The sequence below is a fragment of the Gymnodraco acuticeps genome, unplaced genomic scaffold (assembly GCF_902827175.1).
Source record: "Gymnodraco acuticeps unplaced genomic scaffold, fGymAcu1.1, whole genome shotgun sequence".
Taxonomy (NCBI): domain Eukaryota; kingdom Metazoa; phylum Chordata; class Actinopteri; order Perciformes; family Bathydraconidae; genus Gymnodraco; species Gymnodraco acuticeps.
The window spans coordinates 201,018-224,499 of NW_022991861.1; the positions used below are offsets into that span (position 1 = coordinate 201,018).

Below are 23,482 nucleotides of genomic sequence, written 5' to 3' on the forward strand. Positions count from 1 at the left end.
TAATAATGGATATATTGCACATGTTTGCTGTAATTCATTATTATACTACATGGGCTGTATGATTAAAATCTTCTACCGTAAATGTTGGATTAAATAAAGTTAATATTACCGACGTTAGATTAACGTCCCTGTAGCTTCTAATTGCACTAAGAAGCTTATTGCACTGTGTGTGTATATGTATGTATATATATATATATATATATATATATATATATATATATATATATATATATATATATATATATTAGGGCTGTCAAGTCAACGCGTTAATAACGCGTTAACGCACCCTTTTTTTAATGCCACTAATTATTTTAACGCGATTAACGCATGTGTATTTTTTTTCCTCGGCCGTCCCGTAGTTTCAGAGCGCATCGAGTTTAAAATACCATCTACAAGCTGATGCTAACAGCCCCGCTCCTGCTGCCTGCTTGCGGCAGACCACACTTCCACGCTCACCGGCAGGCACCGACTGGCTATTGGGAGGACCGGGAGGCCCGAGCGAGCGAGAGAGAGACCTTACGTGCATTGTTGTTGTTAGCATCTGGTGCTAGCTTGCTGCGCTAACGGATATAAGGAGCTGTTTAAATGAAAACAGAGGAGCGACATTTCGCCACAACTGCGCAGAGCACTTGACTTTATGCAGGAAGCCAGACAGTGGGACATTGTCCGAGAAGTCAGCACACTCAGCACGGATAGTGCGCAACATGATTGCAGCGTCCAGGCATCTCCCGTTCGAGCATATGCCTTGAGTTGCACATAGCTCCAACGATCCATCACACACACACACACACACACACACACACACACACACACACACACACACACACACACACACACACACACACACACACACACCATTTGTATTGTATGAGAGAGGTTCCAGGTTGAATTAAGGCGAATATTTGTAATGTTCAGAGGTTGTTGTGTTTAATATTCATGAGAATATTTAAATGATAATAAACATTAGCATAAAGCATATTTGTCCACTCATATTCCTCTGACTCGTTCCAACTCCTGCCACCAAACTCTGCTGCAGAAACTCTCCTCTCTACTCTCTCATCCTCTCTGGACTCTCTCTGTCCTCTCACATCTCGGCAGGCTCGTCAGTCCCCTCCTGCTCCCTGGCTAAATGATGCGCTGCATGCTAATAGAACCGTCCTTACGGCAGCAGAGCGGAAATGGTGGAAATCCAAACACCGTGACGACCTCCTAACCTATCAGGCTCTCCTCTCCTCTTTCTCTGCTTCGATCTCTCAGGCAAAAAGCACTTTCTTTCAAGATAAGATCCAATCTTCCTATTCCAATCCTAAAAAACTATTTTCCATCTTCTCCCCCTCTTGGACCCTCCAAAAGCCCCTCCCCCCTCCTCACTTCTGTCAAGCGACTTTGTTACCCACTTTGAAAAAAAGGTTGATGATATTCGCTCTTCTTTTTCTGACTCACCTTTACTCACCGCTGGGTCACCAGACCCTCCTTCCACCAACACACTAACCTCCTTTTCCCCTCTCTCTCCAAGTGAGGTTCTTACGGCCCGTACACACAGCAGCTTTTGGCGATTTGTCCACCGCTTCCAGCGCGTCTCCGCCCATTGACTTTGAATGGGGATGACGTCACTTTCCCTCGCTTGTCGCCGAACTGCATTGTGGGGGGGCGAGGCGAAGATTTCCAGGATTTTCCAGGATGTTCAGGATTCCAATGTTGAACAATGTTCAACTTTTGAGGCTGAGCTGGAAGCGACAGCCAATCAGATCCGTTTATGCAAATCTGACAGTTCAAGCGCTAGCCAATCAAACCACGTGCAAGCTGGGAGAGCCAGACCGCAGTTCATTCTATATTCCTAACAAAAATGGAGGAGAAGTTAGTTATTGCGGTAGCAAATCACCCGGTTCTTTATGACCAGTCCCTATTTACTTACCGGGATACAAACCGGAGGAACCAGGCATGGAGGGAGGTGGCAGAGACAGTGGGTGAAATTGGTAGGTTTTCGCTTGTTTGGGGATTTTATATCCAGTTTACTTGGTTGCTAGTTTACTTCGTTGCTAGCAAGCACAGACAGTATCATTAGCCAGCATGGAATGTAGCATAAAATAGCACCATAGACATTAATCTCATAAATGTTCAAAATGTTAAAAAAATAAATGTTCATCATAGCCCTTCCTATGTGACAATAGTGTAGAAGAACCGGGTTTTTTTGCTTTGTATGTCGGGGGCGGGATATTCATGTGATATTCATGTGATTGGTTGTTGGTCGCGAAATCCCCAAGCTGTCAGACACGCCCAGCTCCAGGATTTTCAAGATTTGGTCAAAGCTGCTGTGTGGACACACCGTTACCCTCATTACTTCTGCCCGCCCTACCACCTGTCCTCTGGACCCTATCCCTTCAAACCTCCTTCAGACTATCGCTCCTGATATTCTACCGTTTCTCACCCATTTCATCAACACTTCTCTAACTTCTGGTCACTTTCCAAACAGTCTCAAGGAGGCAAGAGTAAACCCTCTCCTAAAGAAACCCACTCTCAACCCGTCTGTTGTTATAAACTACAGGCCTGTCTCTCTCCTCCCGTTCCTGTCTAAATCACTTGAACGCGCTGTCTTTAAACAACTCTCCTGTTATCTCAATCAGAACAACCTTCTGGATCCGCACCAGTCTGGTTTCAAGGCAGGTCACTCCACAGAAACTGCTCTCATTGCTGTCACGGAGGAACTGCACACTGCCAAAACTGCATCCCTCTCCTCTGTCATCATCCTGTTGGACCTGTCTGCTGCATTCGACACGGTGAATCATCAGATCCTCCTTCGCACTCTCCAAAAACATGGAGTTTCAGGCTCTGCTCTTTCCCTCCTCACCTCATACCTGAAAGACCGTACCTACAGGGTGACTTGGAGAGGGTCTGAGTCCGACCCTTGTCAATTAACTACAGGGGTCCCTCAGGGCTCTGTTCTTGGTCCCCTCCTCTTCTCCCTGTACACAAACTCGCTCGGATCAGTCATTAGCCCGCATGGTTTTTCTTACCACTGCTACGCTGATGACACCCAATTAATTCTGTCCTTTCCCCGCTCAGAGACCCAGGTCGTTGCACGCATCTCTGCTTGTCTAGCTGACATCTCTCAGTGGATGTCTGCTCACCACCTCAAGCTCAACCTTGACAAGACTGAGCTGCTCTTCCTCCCGGGAAAAGATTGTCCCACTCTTGACCTAACAATCAACATCGGCACCTCAGTTGTTTCCCCGACTCAGACTGCAAGGAATCTGGGTGTGACCCTAGATAACAACCTGTCCTTCACTGCAAACATCGCTGCTACAACCCGTTGCTGCAGATACACGCTTTACAACATCAGGAAGATACGTCCCCAGCTGACACAGAAAGAGACTCAGGTTCTGGTCCAGGCTCTCGTCATCTCACGCCTAGACTACTGCAACTCCCTCCTGGCTGGTCTACCTGCATGTGCCATCCGACCTCTGCAGCTCATCCAGAATGCAGCGGCTCGTCTGGTCTTCAACCTTCCTAAATTTTCCCACACCACTCCGCTCCTCCGCTCCCTTCACTGGCTTCCGGTAACTGCTAGAATCCACTTCAAGACACTGGTACTTGCTTACCGTGCTGCGAATGGATCTGGCCCTTCCTACATCCAGGACATGGATAAACCGTACACCCCAGCGCGTGCACTACGCTCTGCATCAGCCAAACGACTCGCTGCGCCCTCGCTGCGAGGGGGACCCAAGTTCCCATCGGCAAAAACACGTGGGTTTGCTGTCCTGGCTCCAAGATGGTGGAATGAGCTCCCCATTGACATCAGGACGGCAGACAGCTTGCACATCTTCCGGCGCAAACTGAAAACTCATCTCTTTCGACTCCACTTCGAGCGTTAGAACTATTAACGAAGCACTTTTATACTAATAAAGGACTGGCTTACCTAAAGCCAGTTGAGTAGCACTTGAAATGTTTGGCTCTATGAAACCTGATGTACTTATATGATTCTGTTTTCTTCAAGGTTGTGTCTTCCTGGTCGAATGTACTTATTGTAAATCGCTTTGGATAAAAGCGTCAGCTAAATGCAATGTAATGTAATCATATGTTGATAAGAGTATTAAAAACTTGAAAAATATTCCTCTAAGGTACATTTAGAACAGATAAAAAATGGGCGATTAATTTGCGATTAATCGCGATTAACTATGGACAATCATGCGATTAAATATTTTAATCGACTGACAGCCCTAATATATATATATATTTATAAATATATATGTATATATATAAAGCAAGCTGATATACTCCAATATCATTATTTGTTGTTGTGCAACTGAATATTGATTCATCTCAACCATATCTGTGTTTATGTTAAAGTTAGTGAGCCATTCATTGCACTAGCTGTGTGCAAAGCAAAAGGGGGCTGCTTTGAAGAATCTAGAATCAAAATCACACTTTTTTGTTAACTAGATAATTCCATATGTGTTCTTTCATAGTTTTGATGTCTTCAGTATTAATCTACAAAGTAGAAACAAATTGAAATTAAACAAAAACCATTAAATGAGAAGGTGTGTCCAAACTTTTGACTGGTACTGTATATAAAAAAACACATATTTTAATATTTAGCAGGTTCCCTCATCTATAATCATCTATACAAGCGCAACTTTAAACATTTACAGCAGTAAAATGCAACATACAAAATAATCAATAAACATCATAAATGAAACACTGACAGGGTTGGTGCGGAGCTGATAATTTTTTCCGGCAAATTACTCAGACCTACTAATTAACCTAACCGAAGTTATTGAGTCTATGTAAGTTTACTGCTTGGCTCAGTTCCACCAACGTCAGCAAGATCTCACCTCTATTAACTCCCAGAAGAACCAGGTTCAATTAACTGCTGTTTCAATTCAGACGACTCTCTTAAATCTGTTTAAGCGATCCCGAAGGATTTTGATATCAGTAATGAGGTGTGGCCCTACCTAAGTGTGAGTGTGGCAGGGTGCAATCTTACCTTTTGAAGGCAAGGCAAGGCAAGTTTATTTATATAGCACTTTTCAACACAGGGCAATTCAAAGTGCTTTACAAAAAATGAAAGACATTAAGAAAAAGGCATTTATTATTATTAGTCATTAAGGAGGAGAGGAGGGCGCAGATGTCTTTTAAGTTATCCCAGTCCAAAAGGTGGGATCAGTTTATTTGAAGAAAAATAGGTCTAAACTTATACAGGGTTTTTACCTTCTCTCGTTACAACATTATAATCATACTAAACCTATCATGCTGTGATCATGTTCTAATATGAAACTTTTATTCACAGTTTTACATTTATTACCAAAATTGTAATTTCAACTGCCCAATTCAGTTGTGATTTTTAAATCTCCCGATATGATTTAGAGGCATTTCCTCATAAAAGACCGGTGATAATAAAAAGTACATTCAACTTTTCATTCACCAAATCAATTCACATCAATTCCATTCTTTTTTTCCGACACAGATGGCGGGTACTAACATCCACAAACACATACATGTTACCTGCAGAAGGAAGCCATGCACGCAACGCAGCCCCGCTCTCTTTAACTCCAGGTGACTTTCTGCCGCTTTCCTCCGTGGTGCAGTGCTGAAAGTTTCACCACAGAGTAAAGCACTTCACAAATAGCAGTACCCAAAAGGAGCTGTTCAAATGTCGCAGTTTATGCGTGGCTGTGTCTTTTAGTTAAAATCCCAGTGGCGATCTGCTAATCTCTCATTGAAATAATATGCTACACAGGGGCGGACTGGCCATGTGTGTTCTGGAGAATCACAGAACGGACGATCGTCCTTATTATTATGCTGTTTAAACCAATTATTTAAATTTGTTTGTTAAATTCGGCATCATGTAAGTTAGGAATGCTCCGATCGATCGGCCGCCGATCGATATCGACCGATACTCACTCTCTGCCGATCGATCGGTGCTCTCTAAAAATGCCGATCGCGAGAGCCGATCGCATGACGTAAAATACATGACAAGCTCTCCAAAATGGTTTCACCGGTCTGGCAGTATTTTAAAGTGTCCGAAAATGACAATAAAATAGCGGAATGCAACGTCTGTGAAGCAGAAATCCTGCAGCTCCGCCCGCCGTGACGGACCGGTGAGCGGAGCAAAACGCACAAGAGTTAGACCTAACACACTTAGCTATTTGATCTTCCTCTGGAACAAGCTACACTAGTTATACATATATTTATTCTTCACTGTCGGGTCACTCATTACTGGATCAGTGAGCTGCATGAGATACTGACAGGCTGTCAGGAGAGAGAAGGTGAGAGAGGAAAAGAGAGCGCTTCCGCTCATTTCTCCCGGGTTATCATCCAAAGTTAATGTAAACTTGAATAATGTACTTCATTTGAATGTAATAATTATGTTGGTTGTTGTTGGTGGAAGCGCCAGTGATGAATGAGCCCCATTAACTGAGTTTTAAACATAACTTTAAATGGAAGATCCCCATAGGCCCCGCCCACTCGATCCGATCAGAGCATCCCTGACCGGTCCACACACTGCTTCCTCGCAGCGAGGCTCCCCCCGCCCTCCTGTTGACAGTTCACGAGCGTCGAGCTGAACATATGTTGAGCCAACATAATTAGACCATTTTTTCTGACTGTGTTGTTGTGGCAATTCAGCACTCACAACAGGAAAGAATAAAAACGGAGGAATCAATAAAACACAAACACAGATATAGTTGATTAATTATTATTTCGTTGTACAACAATCAATAATAATGAGGAAACATTACCTTGCACACAAGCAGTCAATAGTGGTAATGCTCCAATGAGTACAAGTCTTTCACATCACATATTGCAGCTCTAATGAACGCACACACAATTTCCCTTACATTAGCCAACACACCCACATATGTTCCAGATGTCGAAAGGTCATTATCTCATGACCTCTTTAGGTGTAATTCATACCCTGTCAGGATATGAACCACCTAACTAACAAGACTTAACTGTATTATCCTGAGGAGGGCCGCTTTGCACTTCCGCTCACCCCTAATAATTGCGGAAGAGACGATGGGCCTCTCTTCTCTGGAGACTGTAATTCAATAACATACCTAATTATATTGACTAGGTCCAAGACTGATATAACCGTGTGTTTCCTGTTTCCTGCAGATGTCCAGCAGCTGGTGGTGGTTAAAGAAGAGCCTCTCCCTGACCAGCAGGAGTGGAGCACCTGTCTGGACCAGGAGGACCCAGAGCCCCCCCCACACATTAAGCAGGAACAGGAGGAACTCAGGATCAGTCAGGAGGGAGAGCAGCTTCAGGAGCTGGAGGAGGCTGATATCACCAAGTCCACTTTCACTCCTGACCCTGTGAAGAGTGAAGATGATAAAGAGAAACCTCAGTCCTCGCAGCCTCATCTAAGACAAACTGATCACATGGAAACAGAAGCTGATGGAGAGGTCTGTCGAGGACCAGAACCAGCCAGGAACTCAGATCCAGAGACCAGTTTACAACCAAAGACTGAGGACCACACTGGAGACTCTTCTGAAGACACTGAGGACTCTTCTGAACCTGACACTGAAGACAGTGCTGATTGGAAGGAGACCAGAGAACCTGCCTCAGGCTCAAACTCACTGAAAAATAGACAAGAATCTGTCAGTGATCCCCGACGTAGTGCTGAAAAGAAACCATTCAGCTGTTCAGTCTGCAAGAAAGCTTTTAGACATAGAAGAGATCTAAATAAACACATGAGAGTCCACACAGGAGAGGAACTCTTTCCCTGCTCAGTCTGTAAGAAAGCTTTTTCACAGAGTGGAAATTTAAAGGAACACATGAGAGTCCACACAGGAGAGAAACCATTCAAATGCTCAGTTTGTGAGAAAGCTTTTTCACTGAATACACATTTAAAGACACACATGAGAGTCCACACAGGAGAGAAACCCTTTCGCTGCTCAGTTTGTGAGAAAGATTTTTCACAGAGTGGAAATTTAAAGGAACACATGACAATCCACACAGGAGAGAAACCATTCAAATGCTCAGTTTGTGAGAGAGCTTTTTCACTGAATACACATTTAAAGACACACATGAGAATCCACACAGGAGAGAAAGCACACATCTGCTCAGTCTGTAAGAAAGCTTTTTCACAGAATGGAAATTTAAAGACACACTTGAGAGTCCATACAGGAGAGGAAATATACAGCTGCAATGTTTGTGACAAAATATTTAAATTGCGTAATCATTTCAAAAGGCACAAGTGTGTTGGTCGTCAGTCCTCACAGCTTAATGAAATTCAAACTGAGGATAACGGAGAGGCAGAGCCTCCAATCAGCAGCTCAGCTGAACACATGGAAACAGAAGCTGATGGAGAGGACAATGAATAAGTCTTATGACAGTTCACACGTGAGAGAAATCTGTCTGACTGGATTAACATTGTTGGACAACATCCATATAAGACTTAAATGAACTCCATCTTTATCAACATAAGTGGACAATATGTTTAATGTTTTTGTCATTCTGATGTATACGTTAACCACTGACTGTTGATGAACCATTTTATTTGGATTGAGGGCTCCAAGTTTCCATATCCAGGTATAGGATGATTTAATGTATTATTCTTTATTTCTAAACGTTTTGTATCATTGCTATCCTGTTAATGAGCCCTGTTTTACATACATGTACCTGTTATCGGAGTGTTTTTACTTCTGTAACTGTAAGGGAATACATTTTCCTATTTTGTGTCCTGATGACCTAATGCCGTTACATGTAATACGTTACTCCCTAAGCCTGTTTTCACCCATCTGCAACCGATTCGCTAATAATCACAAATGTTCATTTATTTGACCCCTTGATTCGACTATTTCTTATTTAATAATCGTTACATCTCCTCAGAACCAAGTTCCCATGTCCTGCCTTTCACCTGCTGATCACCCACTGCTCATTTAAGGTGGACTGACCTTTACAATGGACCAGCTAGTCTTAGTGTCTTAATGGAAACGTTTTGTAAAATGATGCTAGACCAAAATCGGGCTGTTGGGTTGTGTGCTCTCTGCAAGACGGTGTCTGTACTCAAAGATTGTTTATGGTATGAGAGCTTCACTTTGTTTTTGTTGTCCAAACGATGCAAACAGATGGCGGGTACTAACATCCACAAACACATACCTATCTCCCGCAGATATTCGGAGGAAGATCCTCATAGGTAGCGGTTACTAATAACTCACAAACACACTCCTATCCGACACAGGTGGCGGGTACTAACTGTTAGGATCTGTCTGTGTTGTAGTTTTTTATGTCTGGTTATGGGTATTTTCATCCTTGTATATTGTCTGGTCCTTCTTCCTGTGTTTTTCCTCCCGTCGTTAGTTTCCCTGGTGTGTCTAGTTGTCTGATTGTTTTCACCTGTGGCCCTTGTGTTTCTCCTCCCCTGCCCGGCTGTGTCTCGTCTTGTGATTACCCCTTCCTGTATTTAGTCTCTTCCTGTGTTCAGTGTCGGTTCGTCTTGTGTTGTGAGTAAACTGCGGTGAGTGTTCTGTTCTGTCTCTGAATATTGTAGCCTTGAAATAAAGGAATTATTTTGTCACTTAAATCTGCATTTGGGCCCCCCTTCTGCCGGGGGTCCTGCCAACCCTGTGTCCTGTCCTGTTGGAGGTCCCGCGAACTTCTCTCCTGCCGGGGGTCCTGCCAACCCTGTGTCCTGTCCTGTTGGAGGTCCCGCCGTCTACTCTCCTGCCGGGGGTCCTGCCAATCCCATGTCCTATGCCGATGGAGGTTCCACTGGGGGTCCTTCCGGCTCCATGTCCAGTCCTGTTGGAGGTTCTGCCGACTGCTCTCCTGCCGGGGGTCCTGCCAATCCTGTGTCCTGTCCCGTTGGGGGTCCCGCCGACTGCCCTCCTGGCGGGGGTCCTGCCAACTCCTGGTCCTCTTCCGTGGGGGATCCTGCCGAGGCCTGTCCCACCAGCGCCGGTTCCTGTCCGGCCGACACCGGGTTCTGCCCGGCCTCCTGAGAGCCGCGGTCTTCGCCCTCGAGCCCGGCCCCCTGAGAGCCGCGGTCTTCGCCCTCGAGCCCGGGCCCCTGAGAGCCGCGGTCTTCGCCCTCGAGCCCTGCGCCCTGAGTGCCGCGGTCCTCGCCCTCGGGCCCGGCCCCCTGACTCTTCCTGCCACTGCCTTCGCCCCTCCATAACCCTCTTTTCAAGCTCTGCCTTGCCCCTGGGCTGTCAGCCCAAGCCCGTCATCCAGACCCCCTCCACCCACCCTGTTGGCCCTAGTTTTGTGTCCCTCCTCCGGTCCCCCTCCACCCACCCTGGTGGCCCTTGTGTTTCTCCTCCCCTGCCCGGCTGTATCTCGTCTTGTGATTACCCCTTCCTGTATTTAGTCTTGTCTCTTCCTGTGTTCAGTGTCGGTTCGTCTTGTGTTGTGAGTAAACTGTGGTGAGTGTTCTGTTCTGTCTCTGAATATTGTAGCATTGAAATAAAGGAATTATTTTGTCACTTAAATCGGCATTTGGGTCCTGCTTCCTGCACACCGTAACACTAACATTCACAAACACACTCCTATCCGACACAGGTGGCGGGTACTAATACTCACAAACGCATCTCAATTCATTCCACTCATTCAACAAAGTAATTCACTCAGCATTCAACCAAGAAATTTGAGAGATATTTACCAAGTTTGAGAGAACCTTACCGAGAGCAAAAACCCAGCTCTGAGGGACAGAGCTTACCAAGAGAGAGCATACCAGGGGACCCCCCCCCCCCCCCCCCCCCCCCCCCCCCTCTCTCTCTCGCTCTCCTCCAAAAAAAAAAGTTCCTCCCCATCCGCCAGTGTCTTTATGCTCAAAAACAGGATAGAAAAAAAGACAACTCCTCCACACCCATATCTGTGGAAACTGGGCATGGCCTCTGATGTACACGACTGGACATGACCAGACATATTCTATGGCAGGGGTCGGCAACCCCTGGCACGCGGCACCGTAACCAGTGGCACACTAGGAATAAGTTAAATAAGTGTGCAAAACATTAGCATTTTCTTTTCGGATCCTGAACGAGACCGCCGCCACAGCGCGTCTCCCCGTTACCTGCAGAAGGAAGCCATGCACGCAACGCAGCCCGCTTTCTTTAACTCCAGGTGACTTTCTGCCGCTTTCCTCCGTGGTGCCGTGCTGATCGTTTCACCACAGAGGAAAGCACTTCACAAATTGCAGTACCCAAAAGGAGCTGTACAAATGCCGCAGTTTTTGTGTGGCTGTGTCTTTAGTTGAAAGCCCAGTGGCGATCTGCTCATCTCTCATTGAAATAATATGCTACACAGGGGCGGACTGGCCATGTGTGTTCTGGAGAATCACAGAACGGACGATCGTCCTTATTATTATGCTGTTTAACCCTCTGGAGTCTAAGGGTATTTTCTCGATTTTTAGATGTTTTCTTAAATCACCTTTTAAATGTATTTCTTCTAACATGGCACCCATGTGTTACATATCAAAATGTTCAGGACAATCTCTAGTATTGCTATATATGCAAATTACTCACCTTAGAGCACTGTTTGATGTGATAAGTAGCTCAAAAGCTTACAATTTGACATCCGATTTTCAGAAAATCTTCAAAACTCTTGTGAAAACACAAATGTACTCATGTGATCGAATTGTTTTGGTGTTTTAGATTTGGTTACCAAAGTATTAGGATTACAAAAGTAGTTAAATATTTGAATTACACTGTATATAAATGTGTTATTCATGTCTAAAATGAAATTTAATAAATTCGAATTCTGAGTAAAACAGCTGTCAATCACTCTACTTTCACCACAGCAGGGGCTGAGATACATCAGGACTGAATAATGACTTCATATTACATAACAAGGTTCATGTGATGAACTCTCGTCCTCCTCTCTTGATGAAGAACACGTCCGTCAGTCTTCTCCTCGTCCTCCTCTCTTCGTGAAGAACACGTCCGTCAGTCTTCTCCTCGTCCTCCTATCTTGATGAAGAACACTTCCGTCAGTCTTCTCCTCGTCCTCCTCTCTTCGTGAAGAACACGTCCGTCAGTCTTCTCCTCGTCCTCCTCTCTTGATGAAGAACACTTCCGTCAGTCTTCTCCTCCTCGTCCTCTCTTGATGAAGAACACGTCTGTCAGTCTTCTCCTCGTCCTCCTCTCTTCTTGAAGAACACGTCCGTCAGTCTTCTCCTCGTCCTCCTCTCTTCATGAAGAACACGTCCGTCAGTCTTCTCCTCGTCCTCCTCTCTTGATAAAGAACACGTCCGTCAGTCTTCTCCTCGTCGTCCTCTCTTGATGAAGAACACGTCCGTCAGTCTTCTCCTCGTCCTCCTCTCTTCTTGAAGAACACGTCCGTCAGTCTTCTCCTCGTCGTCCTCTCTTGATGAAGAACACGTCCGTCAGTCTTCTCCTCGTCCTCCTCTCTTCGTGAAGAACACGTCCGTCAGTCTTCTCCTCGTCCTCCTCTCGTCGTGAAGAAGACGTCCGTCAGTCTTCTCCTCGTGTAATTATTTGTACTAGTTAAGGGGTCTGCTAATGTCTTTATTAATTATAACAATGACTACATACTTTCAGATGCCACGTCTTAAATCGGCACGCCGTTCCCAGGCTTCAAAGCTACGCGTGGCTGGGAGACGTGTGCGACATCAGCAGCCTGGCAAAGCCAGTTTCGCACGTAAGTAGTGGAGGATTTTGTCATTCAATTTTGTATATGTTTAGGGTGTCCATTTTTGTTGTATCATTGTAAAATGTGTTTGCATGTGCATTTTTTTCGTGTACAGATACACCCCTCTGTAGGTAAGCGAGCCAGTTATGATGAGGATAATTTACTGAAATAACCTTAATTTCTTTGCATTCATTTTTAGATAACTGTCATGAAGCAGTGTTTGAAACATGGATTTGTTTTAAATATATACATTTTAAAATGCAATCACCGGTGTGACCCTTTATACATTTGAGCCCTTTCCCTTCTAAAATCCTCTGCACGTGTCCGTTTACAGGTGTTACTGTAGGAAGGTGTGTTATTATTGCTGACATAATTTAAGAATTGTAAAGGTTCATGAAGTTTAATGTCGGTGTAATTTTCTCTGTTTTTAAATAGAATGACCGCCATAGAGTGCAGAAATGGCCAATTTCGTCCCTGACCGGACGACAACACAAATTGGTCGTACCAGCTGAGTCTCCAGACAAGGAAGTATGAATTATTTTCAGATTTTGTTAACAGAGTCTGGGTAATCATTAGTGATTTTCATTTGAAATAATGTCTTCTGTTGTTACAGTTTGTCCCCCTTGTTGGAGCTTCACATCTCCGTTCCATCGTCGATGGAATTGTGAAGATGCCAGAGGGAATGTTTTCCTTTGGTGCCATGTCCACACCGGGGGCATGCGCAACCCAGCTGCGAACCGAGGCAGCCAATGCTGTGCTGCCTAGGACACCAGATGCAGTCTGTGTGATGGCTCTCAGCAACAACCTGACATCCAGCAGGACCATCACTGAAGCAGGAGAGGATTTTGCAAAGCTCCTTGCGACTGCCTGCAGTCGCTGACCTAACGTAAGCTTATTTTTTATTGTATTTATTATAGTTCTTATAATATTACATTTTGTATTCTTATCCATGTGGTTGTATGTTTATGTATTTCTGAAAAATGTACATTTTTATCAAGAAATTGTGAAAAATAGCGTACCTTTGTAGTTGACAACTGTAACTTTGATTAGGTTTTTGCCTTGGACTTCCCCCCGCGCCTTACCGTTGACCCTGACTACCAAGACATGATGCGTCAGGAATTTCGTCGTGTTGCGGCACGTATGGGTATGTTTAACAAATATTTAGGTTCAAGTACCGTAAATCATTTTTATAATTTTCCTGTTTTTCATTATTTATTTTTTTAAAAGAGCAAAATATAATATCTGTGTGGATATGTTAGTAATTGATCTTGTTGTTTTTTTTAGGCGTGAAGTACACACCAATTGCAGAGTACTTCCCTTCGAAATAACTTGACCTGTGGAGCAGAGATGGAGTGAGTGACATGGCAAATGGAAACGTTTTCTCTGTTTTCTCACTCATGTTTCAACTTCTTTGTAGTTGAAATTCCAAGTTCCGTTCTTGAAAAAACATATTGAATGTTATGTGCTATTTGTAAATGTATTTTTATTTGCTGGTTTTTGCAGGTGCACTTGAGTGACAGTGCGGGAATTCCAATCCTGGTCGGTTCGATCTGGAACGCAGCATACATGCAACTTGTTCCAGCCGAGCCGACGCCATCTCCTGTTGTCCACAGAAGATCACCGCCTGCGAGGAGAGTCACTCCAAGGGTGATTGTCAAAGGAGAGGTTGCCAAATCACCGCAACTGGATCCTTCGAAGTGGACCGTTATCGGCCAGGGCAGGAAGGTAATTGTGTGGTTGACATCTTTCAATAAGAGTGATATTCCCTGAGCAGTTTGCCTTGATAATGGTGGAAGAGTACCCATTTGATTAACACAAGCTATGCTATTTATCTTTACAGAGGAGCCAACACGATGAACCTGAGCAGTCCATTGATGCACTTAAACAAGCAGGGACTGTTCAGCAGGAGGTAGGTCAACTTTGTATTATGCTTTGAAATCATTGGGGTATGTCTATTGCAGTTTATATGTGCATTTTAGGGTTAGGGTTAACCCTAACCCTGAAACAATGTAACAAACTGTGGTCTGGTGCGCACCAGAGAGCGGACTATTAGGTGTGAATGCACCCTTAGTGTGGTTGTCTTATTCTTAAAGTATACATACATACATACATACATACATACATACATACATACATACATACAAAAATATGATAATTTCGGTGTGTATTTTTGTCCTACCCTTAATGTTAAAGGAAAGAAGGGAGGAAAATGTTGACAATAATTTATATATCTGGCTACCTTTCTCATGTGTTTAAGGTTTCCCAAAACCGAAGAGAGGAGGAGGCAGTGGGAACTCGCCCTCAGAAGGCACGGTTTTGTATTATGTATTTATTAAATCTTCATGTTCCATGAGACGCAGCACTATGTTCCCCACATATGTTTATGTTTTCTCAGTCTAATAAACCCATAACATGGTTGTGAAAGAATACCAAAGCTGAGGCTGGACGATGATTGATTGTTGGTGTGCCATGTGTCACCGTGTGTCTTATTGGTTTTGTGTTATACTGTATTTTATTGTGTGCAGCTGGTCCTTATCTCCAAGACACATTTAAAACAAATAACCTTGAACCTTGAAGCCCCATCTCTCCCCACCTGCTCCTGCTTCCTACATCCCCTCCACACCACACCAAGTTGTTCTTCTTAATAATAATACATTTATTTTGGGGGGCCGCCTTTCATAACACCCAAGGACACCTTACATAGGGGCATAGGGGCAATATAGGGAATAATTTAAACAGTGGATTTTGTGATATATCAGCCGGGGTGAGACAAGACAAACCACAAATGGACTACAGAAGGACACAAAAGGACACATGGTACAGTTTATATTATTCTTGGTCTTTTTTTAATAACATATTTCAAAGGTTCTGGATTTGTTTACAAATCTAGAAACTAAATACAAAACTAGGATGATATGAAGATCTCATGTCAAAAATAATTGTGATAAATTAGACAGAACTGGCCTGTCTGTGAGCTCATTTTATGTTGGTTTGGTTCTTCTGATAAAGGTGTGAATATCTAAATAATATACCAACATATGCTATTGTCATTAGTTGTGTCCCTGTTCTTCAAGCTAAGGCATTGCTAAATTAACAACTCTTGGCTTACAGAGTGGTAACATGAGACCGATTTTTATATATAAAATATTGTCACGGTGTGTGAAGCAGGTAGGACCCAAATGTAGATTAAAGTGAAAGTTCCTTTATTTCAAGGCTAGGTGATAACAGACAGAACAGAACACTCACCGACGAACTAGTCATGACAAAAGACGAACCGACAAAGACAGACAGAAAAACCAGAACTTAAATACACACAAGACTAATCACACAAACAAGACACAGGTGAGGAGGGAGGAGAAAACACAGGTGAACACAATTGGGTAATCAGACACACCAGGGAACTAACGACAGGGAACCACAGACAAATCCAAACAAGACACAACGCAGACAGAAACAGGCAAGACAGGAGGTGAAGACCTTCAAAATAAAACATGAAACAAGACAAGACAAGACACCATAAAGACAGATCGTGACAGTACCCCCCCTCAAGGGACGGATCCCAGACGTCCCAAAAAAAAAACACAAAAGTCCTCAAGCAGGGTGGGTGGAGGGGGTCCGGAGGAGGGGCGTATCACTAGGCCACCAGGGTGGGTGGAGGGGGTCAGGAGGACGGGACTGAGCTGACCGCCCAGGAGCACAGCAGAGGACCAGGAAGGGATCTCGGGCGGACGGCCCGTGGGCAAGGCAGAGTTCAAGGAGGGGTTCTCGGGCGGACGGCCCGGGGGCAAGGCAGAGTTCAAAAAGGGGTATTCGGGCGGACGGCCCGGGGGCCGGGCTCGAGGACGAGGGCAGCGGCAGGAAGAGTCAGGGGGCCGGGATCGCGGGCGAAGACCACGGCTCACAGAGGGCCGGGATCGCGGGCGAAGACCACGGCTCACAGAGGGCCGGGATCGAGGGCGAAGACCACGGCTCTCAGGGGGCCGGGCTCGAGGGCGAAGACCAGAGAGCTCCGGAGGCCGGGCAGGACCCGGTGTCGGCCGGACAGGAACCGGAGCTGGTGGGACAGGCCTCGGCAGGATCCCCCACGGAAGAGGACCAGGACACGGGATTGGCAGGACCCCCGGCAAGACAGAGGATGGCGGGGCCTCCAACGGAACAGGACAAGGAGTTGGTAGGACCCCCGGCAGGAGAGTAGTCGGCGGGGCCTCCAATGGCACAGGACAAAGGGTTGGCAAGACCCCCGGCAGGAGAGTAGTCGGCGGGGGCCTCCAACGGCACAGGACAAAGGGTTGGCAGGACCCCCGGCAGGAGAGTAGACGGCGGGACCTCCAACGGGACAGGACAAAGGGTTGGCAGGACCCCCGGCAGGAGACTAGTCGGCTGGGCCTCCAACGGCACAGGACAAAGGGTTGGCAGGAGAGTAGTCGGCGGGCCTCCAACGAGACAGGACAAGGAGCTGGCAGGACCCCCGGCAGGAGAGTAGACGGCGGGACCTCCAACGGGACAGACATACGATTGGTAGGACCCCCGGCAGAGGAGTAGTCGACGGGGCCTCCAACGGGACAGGACATGGAGTTGGCAGGACCCCCAGCAGAACCTCCAACGGCCCAGGACATTGGGTAGGGACTTGAGACGTGACTCGAGAGGGGACTCGAGAGGGGAACCGAGAGGAGAACTAAGGGGGAACTCGAGAGGGGACTCGAGAGGGGAACTAGAGAGGGGACTTGAGAGGGGACTAGAGAGGGGACTAGAGGAGGGACTAAAGGAGGGACTAGAGGAGGGACTAGAGAAGGGAACTCGAGAGGGGACTCGCGAGGGGAACTAGAGGAGGGACTAGAAAGGGGACTAGAGAGGGGACTAAAGGAGGGACTAGAGGAGGGAACTCGAGAGGGAACTCGAGAGGGAACTCGAGAGGGAACTGGAGAGGGGACTCGAGAGGGGACTCGAGAAGGGACTCGAGAGGGAACTGGAGAGGGGACTCGAGAGGGAACTCGAGAGGGAACTGGAGATGGGACTAGAGAAGTGACCTGAGGAGGGACTAGGGAAAGGACTAGAGAAGGGAACTCGAGAGGGGAACTAGAGAGGGGACTCGAAGAGGGACTAGAGGAGGGACTAAAGGAGGGACTAGAGGAGGGACTAGAGGAGGGAACTCGAGAGGGGACTGGAGAGGGGACTAGAGGAGGGACTAGAGAATTGACTAGAGGAGGGACTTGAGTAGGGACTAGAGATGGGACTAGAGGAGGGACTCGGGAAGGGACCAGAGAGGGGACTAGAGAAGTGACTAGAGGAGGGACTTGAGAAGGGACTAGAGATGGAACTCGAGAGGTGACTCGAGAAGAGACTAGAGATGGAACTCGAGAGGTGACTCGAGAGGGGACTTGAGAGGTGACTCGAGAGGGGACTCGAGAAGGAACTTGAGAGGAAACTGGAGAGGGGACTTGAGAAGGAACTTGAGAGGAAACTGGTGAGGGGACTCTGGAGGGAACTGGAGAGGGGACCTGAGAAGAAACTGGAGAGGGGACTCGAGAGGTGACTCGAGAGGGAACTCGAGAGGTGACTCGAGAGGTGACTTGAGATGGGACTCGAGAGGGAACTTGAGAGGGGTCTCGAGAGAGGACTCGAGATGGGACCTGAGAGGGGCCTTGAGAAGAGACTCGAGATGGGACCTGAGAGGGGACTTGAGAGGGATCTTGAGAAGAGAATCGAGAGGGGACCTGAGAGGGAACTCGAGAGGAGACTTGAAGGGTGACTTGAGAGGTGACTCGAGAGGTGACCCGAGAGGGAACTCGGGTAGGAACTGGAGAGGGGACTCGGGTAGGAACTGGAGAGGGGACTCGGGTAGGAACTTGAGAGGGGACTTGAGAGGGAACTTGTGTCGGTCGGTACGCCGACAGGACACGGGGAGCTGGCGTCGTCTGGGGAGCCAGCAGGAGACGAGGTGCTGGAGTCGGCCGGTACACCGACAAGACTCGGGGAGCTGACGTCGGCTGGGGAGCCAGCAGGAGACGAGGTGCTGGAGTCGGCCGGTACGCCGACAAGACTCGGGGAGCTGGTGTTGGCTGGAGAGCCAACAGGAGACGAGGTGCTGGAGTCGGCCGGTACGCCGACAAGACTCGGGAGCTGGCGTCGGCTGGGGAGCCAGCAGGAGACGAGGTGCTGGACCATGACTACTGGAGCCGGTACTTGAGCCGGAACCATGGCTGGAACTGGGGCCGGAACCATGGCTGTATGGGCCAGCTCTGGTGCAGGGACCATGGCTGTTGGGGCCTGTACTGGAGCCTGGATCATGGCTGTGTGGGCTTGTTTTGGAGCCGGAAACATGGCTGCTGGGGCCGGCACTGGAGCCGGAACCATGGCTGTTGGGGCCTGCACTGGAGCCGGAACAACGGCCACTGGGGCTCGGGCTGCCAGCCTGGCCCTGCGACGACTCCTCTTAGCAGCCTCCTGAATACTCCGTGGACCTCCATAAGCCTGACGAGTTCCGGAATACGACTCCTGGACAGGAGCAGGAACTGGGGCAGAAGCACGGGTTGACTTCAGGCGGAACCCACCAAGGCGTATGGTGCCAGGTTGGGAATTGGGAGAAATGGAGTTAGCATGCCTGGGGCTAGCAGGCCGGGAATCACATGTTTCAAGGAAGTCCAAAATCCAGTCGGGTAAGAACTCAACAAAACATAGTTTCTCTGCTGCCAACCGGTGCGCCTCTACCAGAGCGGCCCTCTTCTGCCGAACACTGGACGCTTCCTTCCACCAATCGAAGCAGCAAGCCAGATAGAAGGTAAAATGCTGTAATTCTACCTCCCATGGATCATCTGCTGGGTCCATTTGTTTGGTCGGTTCGTACTGTCACGGTGTGTGAAGCAGGTAGGACCCAAATGCAGATTAAAGTGAAAGTTCCTTTATTTCAAGGCTAGGTGATAACAGACAGAACAGAACACTCACCGACAAACTAGTCATGACAAAAGACGAACCGACAAAGACAGACAGAAAAACCAGAACTTAAATACACACAAGACTAATTACACAAACAAGACACAGGTGAGGAGGGAGGAGAAAACACAGGTGAACACAATTGGGTAATCAGACACACCAGGGAACTAACGACAGGGAACCACAGACAAATCCAAACAAGACACAACGCAGACAGAAACAGGCAAGACAGGAGGTGAAGACCTTAAAAATAAAACATGAAACAAGACAAGACAAGACACCATAAAGACAGATCGTGACAGTACCCCCCCTCAAGGGACGGATCCCAGACGTCCCAAAAAAAAAACACAAAAGTCCTCAAGCAGGGTGGGTGGAGGGGGTCCGGAGGAGGGGCGTATCACTAGGCCACCAGGGTGGGTGGAGGGGGTCAGGAGACAGGAGGTGAAGACCTTAAAAATAAAACATGAAACAAGACAAGACAAAACACCATAAAGACAGATCGTGACAAATATAAATGTATTTTAATTTGATAATTTATTTTAAATATTAACAATATAATAAAATAAATGGAAATGTATACACCGGCAAATATGTAATATAAATACATTGTGTGTGTGTATAGCTATTGCTTTATCTGATTAATGTTATTTTCATATGAAAGTCCATGATTATAAGTATGCAGTATCATAACTACATCTTTGATGTTTATAAAAAACCAAACGGTTTCAAAATTGGTTGAAAATTGAGCAAGCTATGGTTATTTAAATAGTAAACCATAATGTTATGAATGAGAGAACTGCCTGTGGCAAGATGGCGGCCAAGTGGCAACGTCGTTCTCCATTGGCCAGCAGCGCGGGTGAGTCATCTAGTGTTTATATATATCAATCGGCGCATTCACACTGCTGTACTTTTCCCACAAAGGTTCATGTGAACTTAGTTCATGTGAACTATTTTATCGCGTTCACACCAAAAAGAGCCGGTACTAAAATTAGTTCATGTGAACCTTTTTACCCCCTCAAAAGTCACTGCTAGAGAGCAGGGACTTTCGAGCGGCTCTCTTGTGAGAAAAGAGCACAATTTCTGATTGGCTGGAAGGATTGCAAACCACGCCCCGTAAAACTCCCAAAAAGTTTTGTGAAGCCGCCATTTTATTATCCTCGCATTAGCATTATTAGCATTAGCATTAGCCCAGCGCAGAAACGCAGAGAGACTAACTTATGGCAACACAAAATAAAACATGGGAATGGTGGAGATGTGGAGGTGTCGGCGTTCTGGCGATTTACTCGGAAGGCTTCAGTAGAAGCTGCTGGGACTCCCAGCAGCTTCTACTGAAGCCAGTCCCCAACTCCGGGGACTTCCGGCCGGGGACTTTGGGCGGCAGTATACGCCGTGAAGTGGTTTGCGGCCTGCCAGTAAACCCAAAGCAGAAGAAGAAGAAGTGACGTCAGCGGCTTCATTTGCCTAATCCACCCCCACGGACTTTTTCCAGTGTGAACGCGATCTGTACTTAGTTCATGCGAACTAAAGAGTTCACATGAACTAAGTTCACATGAACCTTTGTGGGAAAAGTACCGCAGTGTGAATGCGCCTATTGTTGAGAGGCTCATTGCCTGAGTTTCTCAGAGTTTTCTCATTCAGCCCTGAGTGCCAGTCTCCATTCTCTGACCCTTTCTTGGGATCCCGCCTGGCGTTTGGAGGTCCACGGAGCCTCCAAAAGACTTCTAAAAGACGCAAGGTCAGGAAGCCAGCTCGTACTCAGGTACCGGTCCTAGCAGCCAGGGTTCCGGCTCCAGAGCCGGCCCATACAGCCATGTTTCCGGCTTCAGAACGGGATCTTACAGCCATGTTTCCGGCTCCAGAACCGGACCTTACAGCCATGTTTCCGGCTTCAGAACGGGATCTTACAGCCATGTTTCCGGATCCAGAACCGGACCTTACAGCCATGTTTCCGGCTTCAGAACCGGCCCATACAGCGATGTTTCCGGCTTCAGAACTGGATCATACAGCCATATTTCCGGCCATGGTTTCAGCCCCAGTTCTGGCGCGAGCAGCCATGGTCCCGGCCCCAGCCGCCACAGTCCCCTCTCGAGTCCCTCCTCTAGCCCCTCCTCTAGCCCCTCCTCTAGTCTCTCCTCTAGTCCCCTCTGGAGTCCCCTCTCCAGTCCCCTCTCGAGTCCCCTCCTCTAGTCCCTCCTCTAGTCCCTCCTCTCTCCTCTAGTCCCCTCTGGAGTCCCCTCTCTAGTTCCCCTCTCGGGTCTCCTCTCGAGTCCCCTCTCGAGTTCCCCCTTGGTTCCCCTCTCGAGTTCCCCTCGAGTCTCCTCTCGAGTCCCTACTTGAGTCACGTCTCAAGTCCCTACCCAATGTCCTGGTCCGTTGGAGGTTCCGCTGGGGGTCCTGCCAACTCCATGTCTGTCTCGTTGGAGGCAGTGTGAATGCGCCTAAAGGTCTGAGCTCCCACGGAAGCAGTGACATCATACCTCCTTGTCGGAGCTCAGCTCCCATTGGCTCACACATAACTCGAGCCCTGCCCCTCCTTGTGGGAGCTCAGCTTCCATTGGCTCACACTTAACTCGAGCCCTGCATGTGGCGTCTCGTCGCTCCGGTTCTCTCTTGTGTTCCTGAGAAAGTGTGTGTGAGCTCCAGCTCTACTGATCCATCATCCGTGTGTCTGGATAAACCTCTGAATGGACTCATTAACACTTTAAACTCTTCAGTAACACTTTATTATCACATTAATAACACTTTAGACCAGGGGCGCTGGAAGGGGGGTGCTGAGGGCGCTTCAGCACCCCCTAGCGTCAGGCAGGCGGAGCTCCTCTGCCTGCACATTTGAATTTGTAAATGTTTTTGATATATATTTTTTGATTACATTTCATTGTGCCTGAGATATATTTTATATTATATATTATTATTCAAATGATACTTTTAAACTATAAAATAAATTATTTAGCTTCAGGGAAGAAAAATTAAAAATGTTTTTTTAGTTGGACACGTGAGCTGCGTTTCTCAAGAGATCCTCACGCGGTATGAAAATCTCCTTTACAAAATAAGTGTCCAATAATCAACAACACAACAATGATCGTATAGTGGTAGTATAAAACATGTGAAACATTAAACATAAACAAACTGGTGTACAAAACTCACATACCTGCATTTCAATGGACAACATAAAATGGACACCTGAGCTGCGTTATGTTGGAGAGATAGCACCACGCTCACGTTAGCCTATTAGCTCAAATTAGCTATAGAGAACCGCAGGGACGCGTCCTAAAACCCGGAAGTAAGTTAGCATTTTTACCACTTCGGGTTCCTTCGATAAAAAGCAATGCAATTTCTCCATAGGATTTTGGAAAATAGCTCCAAATAAGGTCTGTGTTTGACACAAATTGAAGAGACACATCACGTTTTATTCTACGACATTAAATCCATCAGCAGTGACCCCGCTGGTGATTTTTGAAGAGTTTACGTGTCTGAAAAACGATGGTTGTTACCAAGTGGCTGAATAGGACTACAGAAGTTGTCCAGGCCGTTTTACGTCATTAAACCGAACACGTAAAACACTCCCGGTAAGTTTGTTTGCCCTGTTCTGCTTGAAAGCAAGTCCCTGCCTCCTGCAAACTGTTCATAGCATAACGTTAGCATTTTGCTTCTGGCAACTAGATTTATTGATAAAAGTAGGGTAGACATGTGGATATTATCCGGCTGAACAAAACGTGACCCGTCTCTTAAATGTGTTTCAACCACAGACCTTATTTCCAGCTATTTTCCTAAATCCTATGGAGACATTGCATTGCGTTTTTGAAGAAGGAACCGGTAGGAGTTTACTTCCGGGTTTTAGGATGCGTCACTGCGGTTCTCTATTCATGGTCACATTAATAAATCATATAACACAAATAGCCAATCACACAACAAACATGTTGCTGTGAGCATTAAACGACTATCATTAAACTAAACAAACACA

The 23,482-nt window shown here is 46.7% G+C and overlaps 1 protein-coding gene across 1 annotated transcript in view; it reads left to right on the top strand.

Annotated features, from left to right (window-relative positions):
• Positions 1-14,639, top strand: part of LOC117535445 — a gene marked incomplete at its 3' end in the record, with an annotated part of 31,994 nt that extends 17,355 nt beyond the window's left edge. The window contains exons 2-6 of the mRNA XM_034199900.1: positions 12,501-12,600; positions 13,027-13,119; positions 13,205-13,438; positions 13,642-13,729; positions 14,632-14,639. Of these exons, the coding sequence (XP_034055791.1) occupies positions 12,501-12,600; positions 13,027-13,119; positions 13,205-13,438; positions 13,642-13,729; positions 14,632-14,639 (523 nt within the window). The remainder of the gene's footprint in view (positions 1-12,500; positions 12,601-13,026; positions 13,120-13,204; positions 13,439-13,641; positions 13,730-14,631) is intronic.
• Between the last annotated feature and the right edge of the window lie 8,843 nt (positions 14,640-23,482).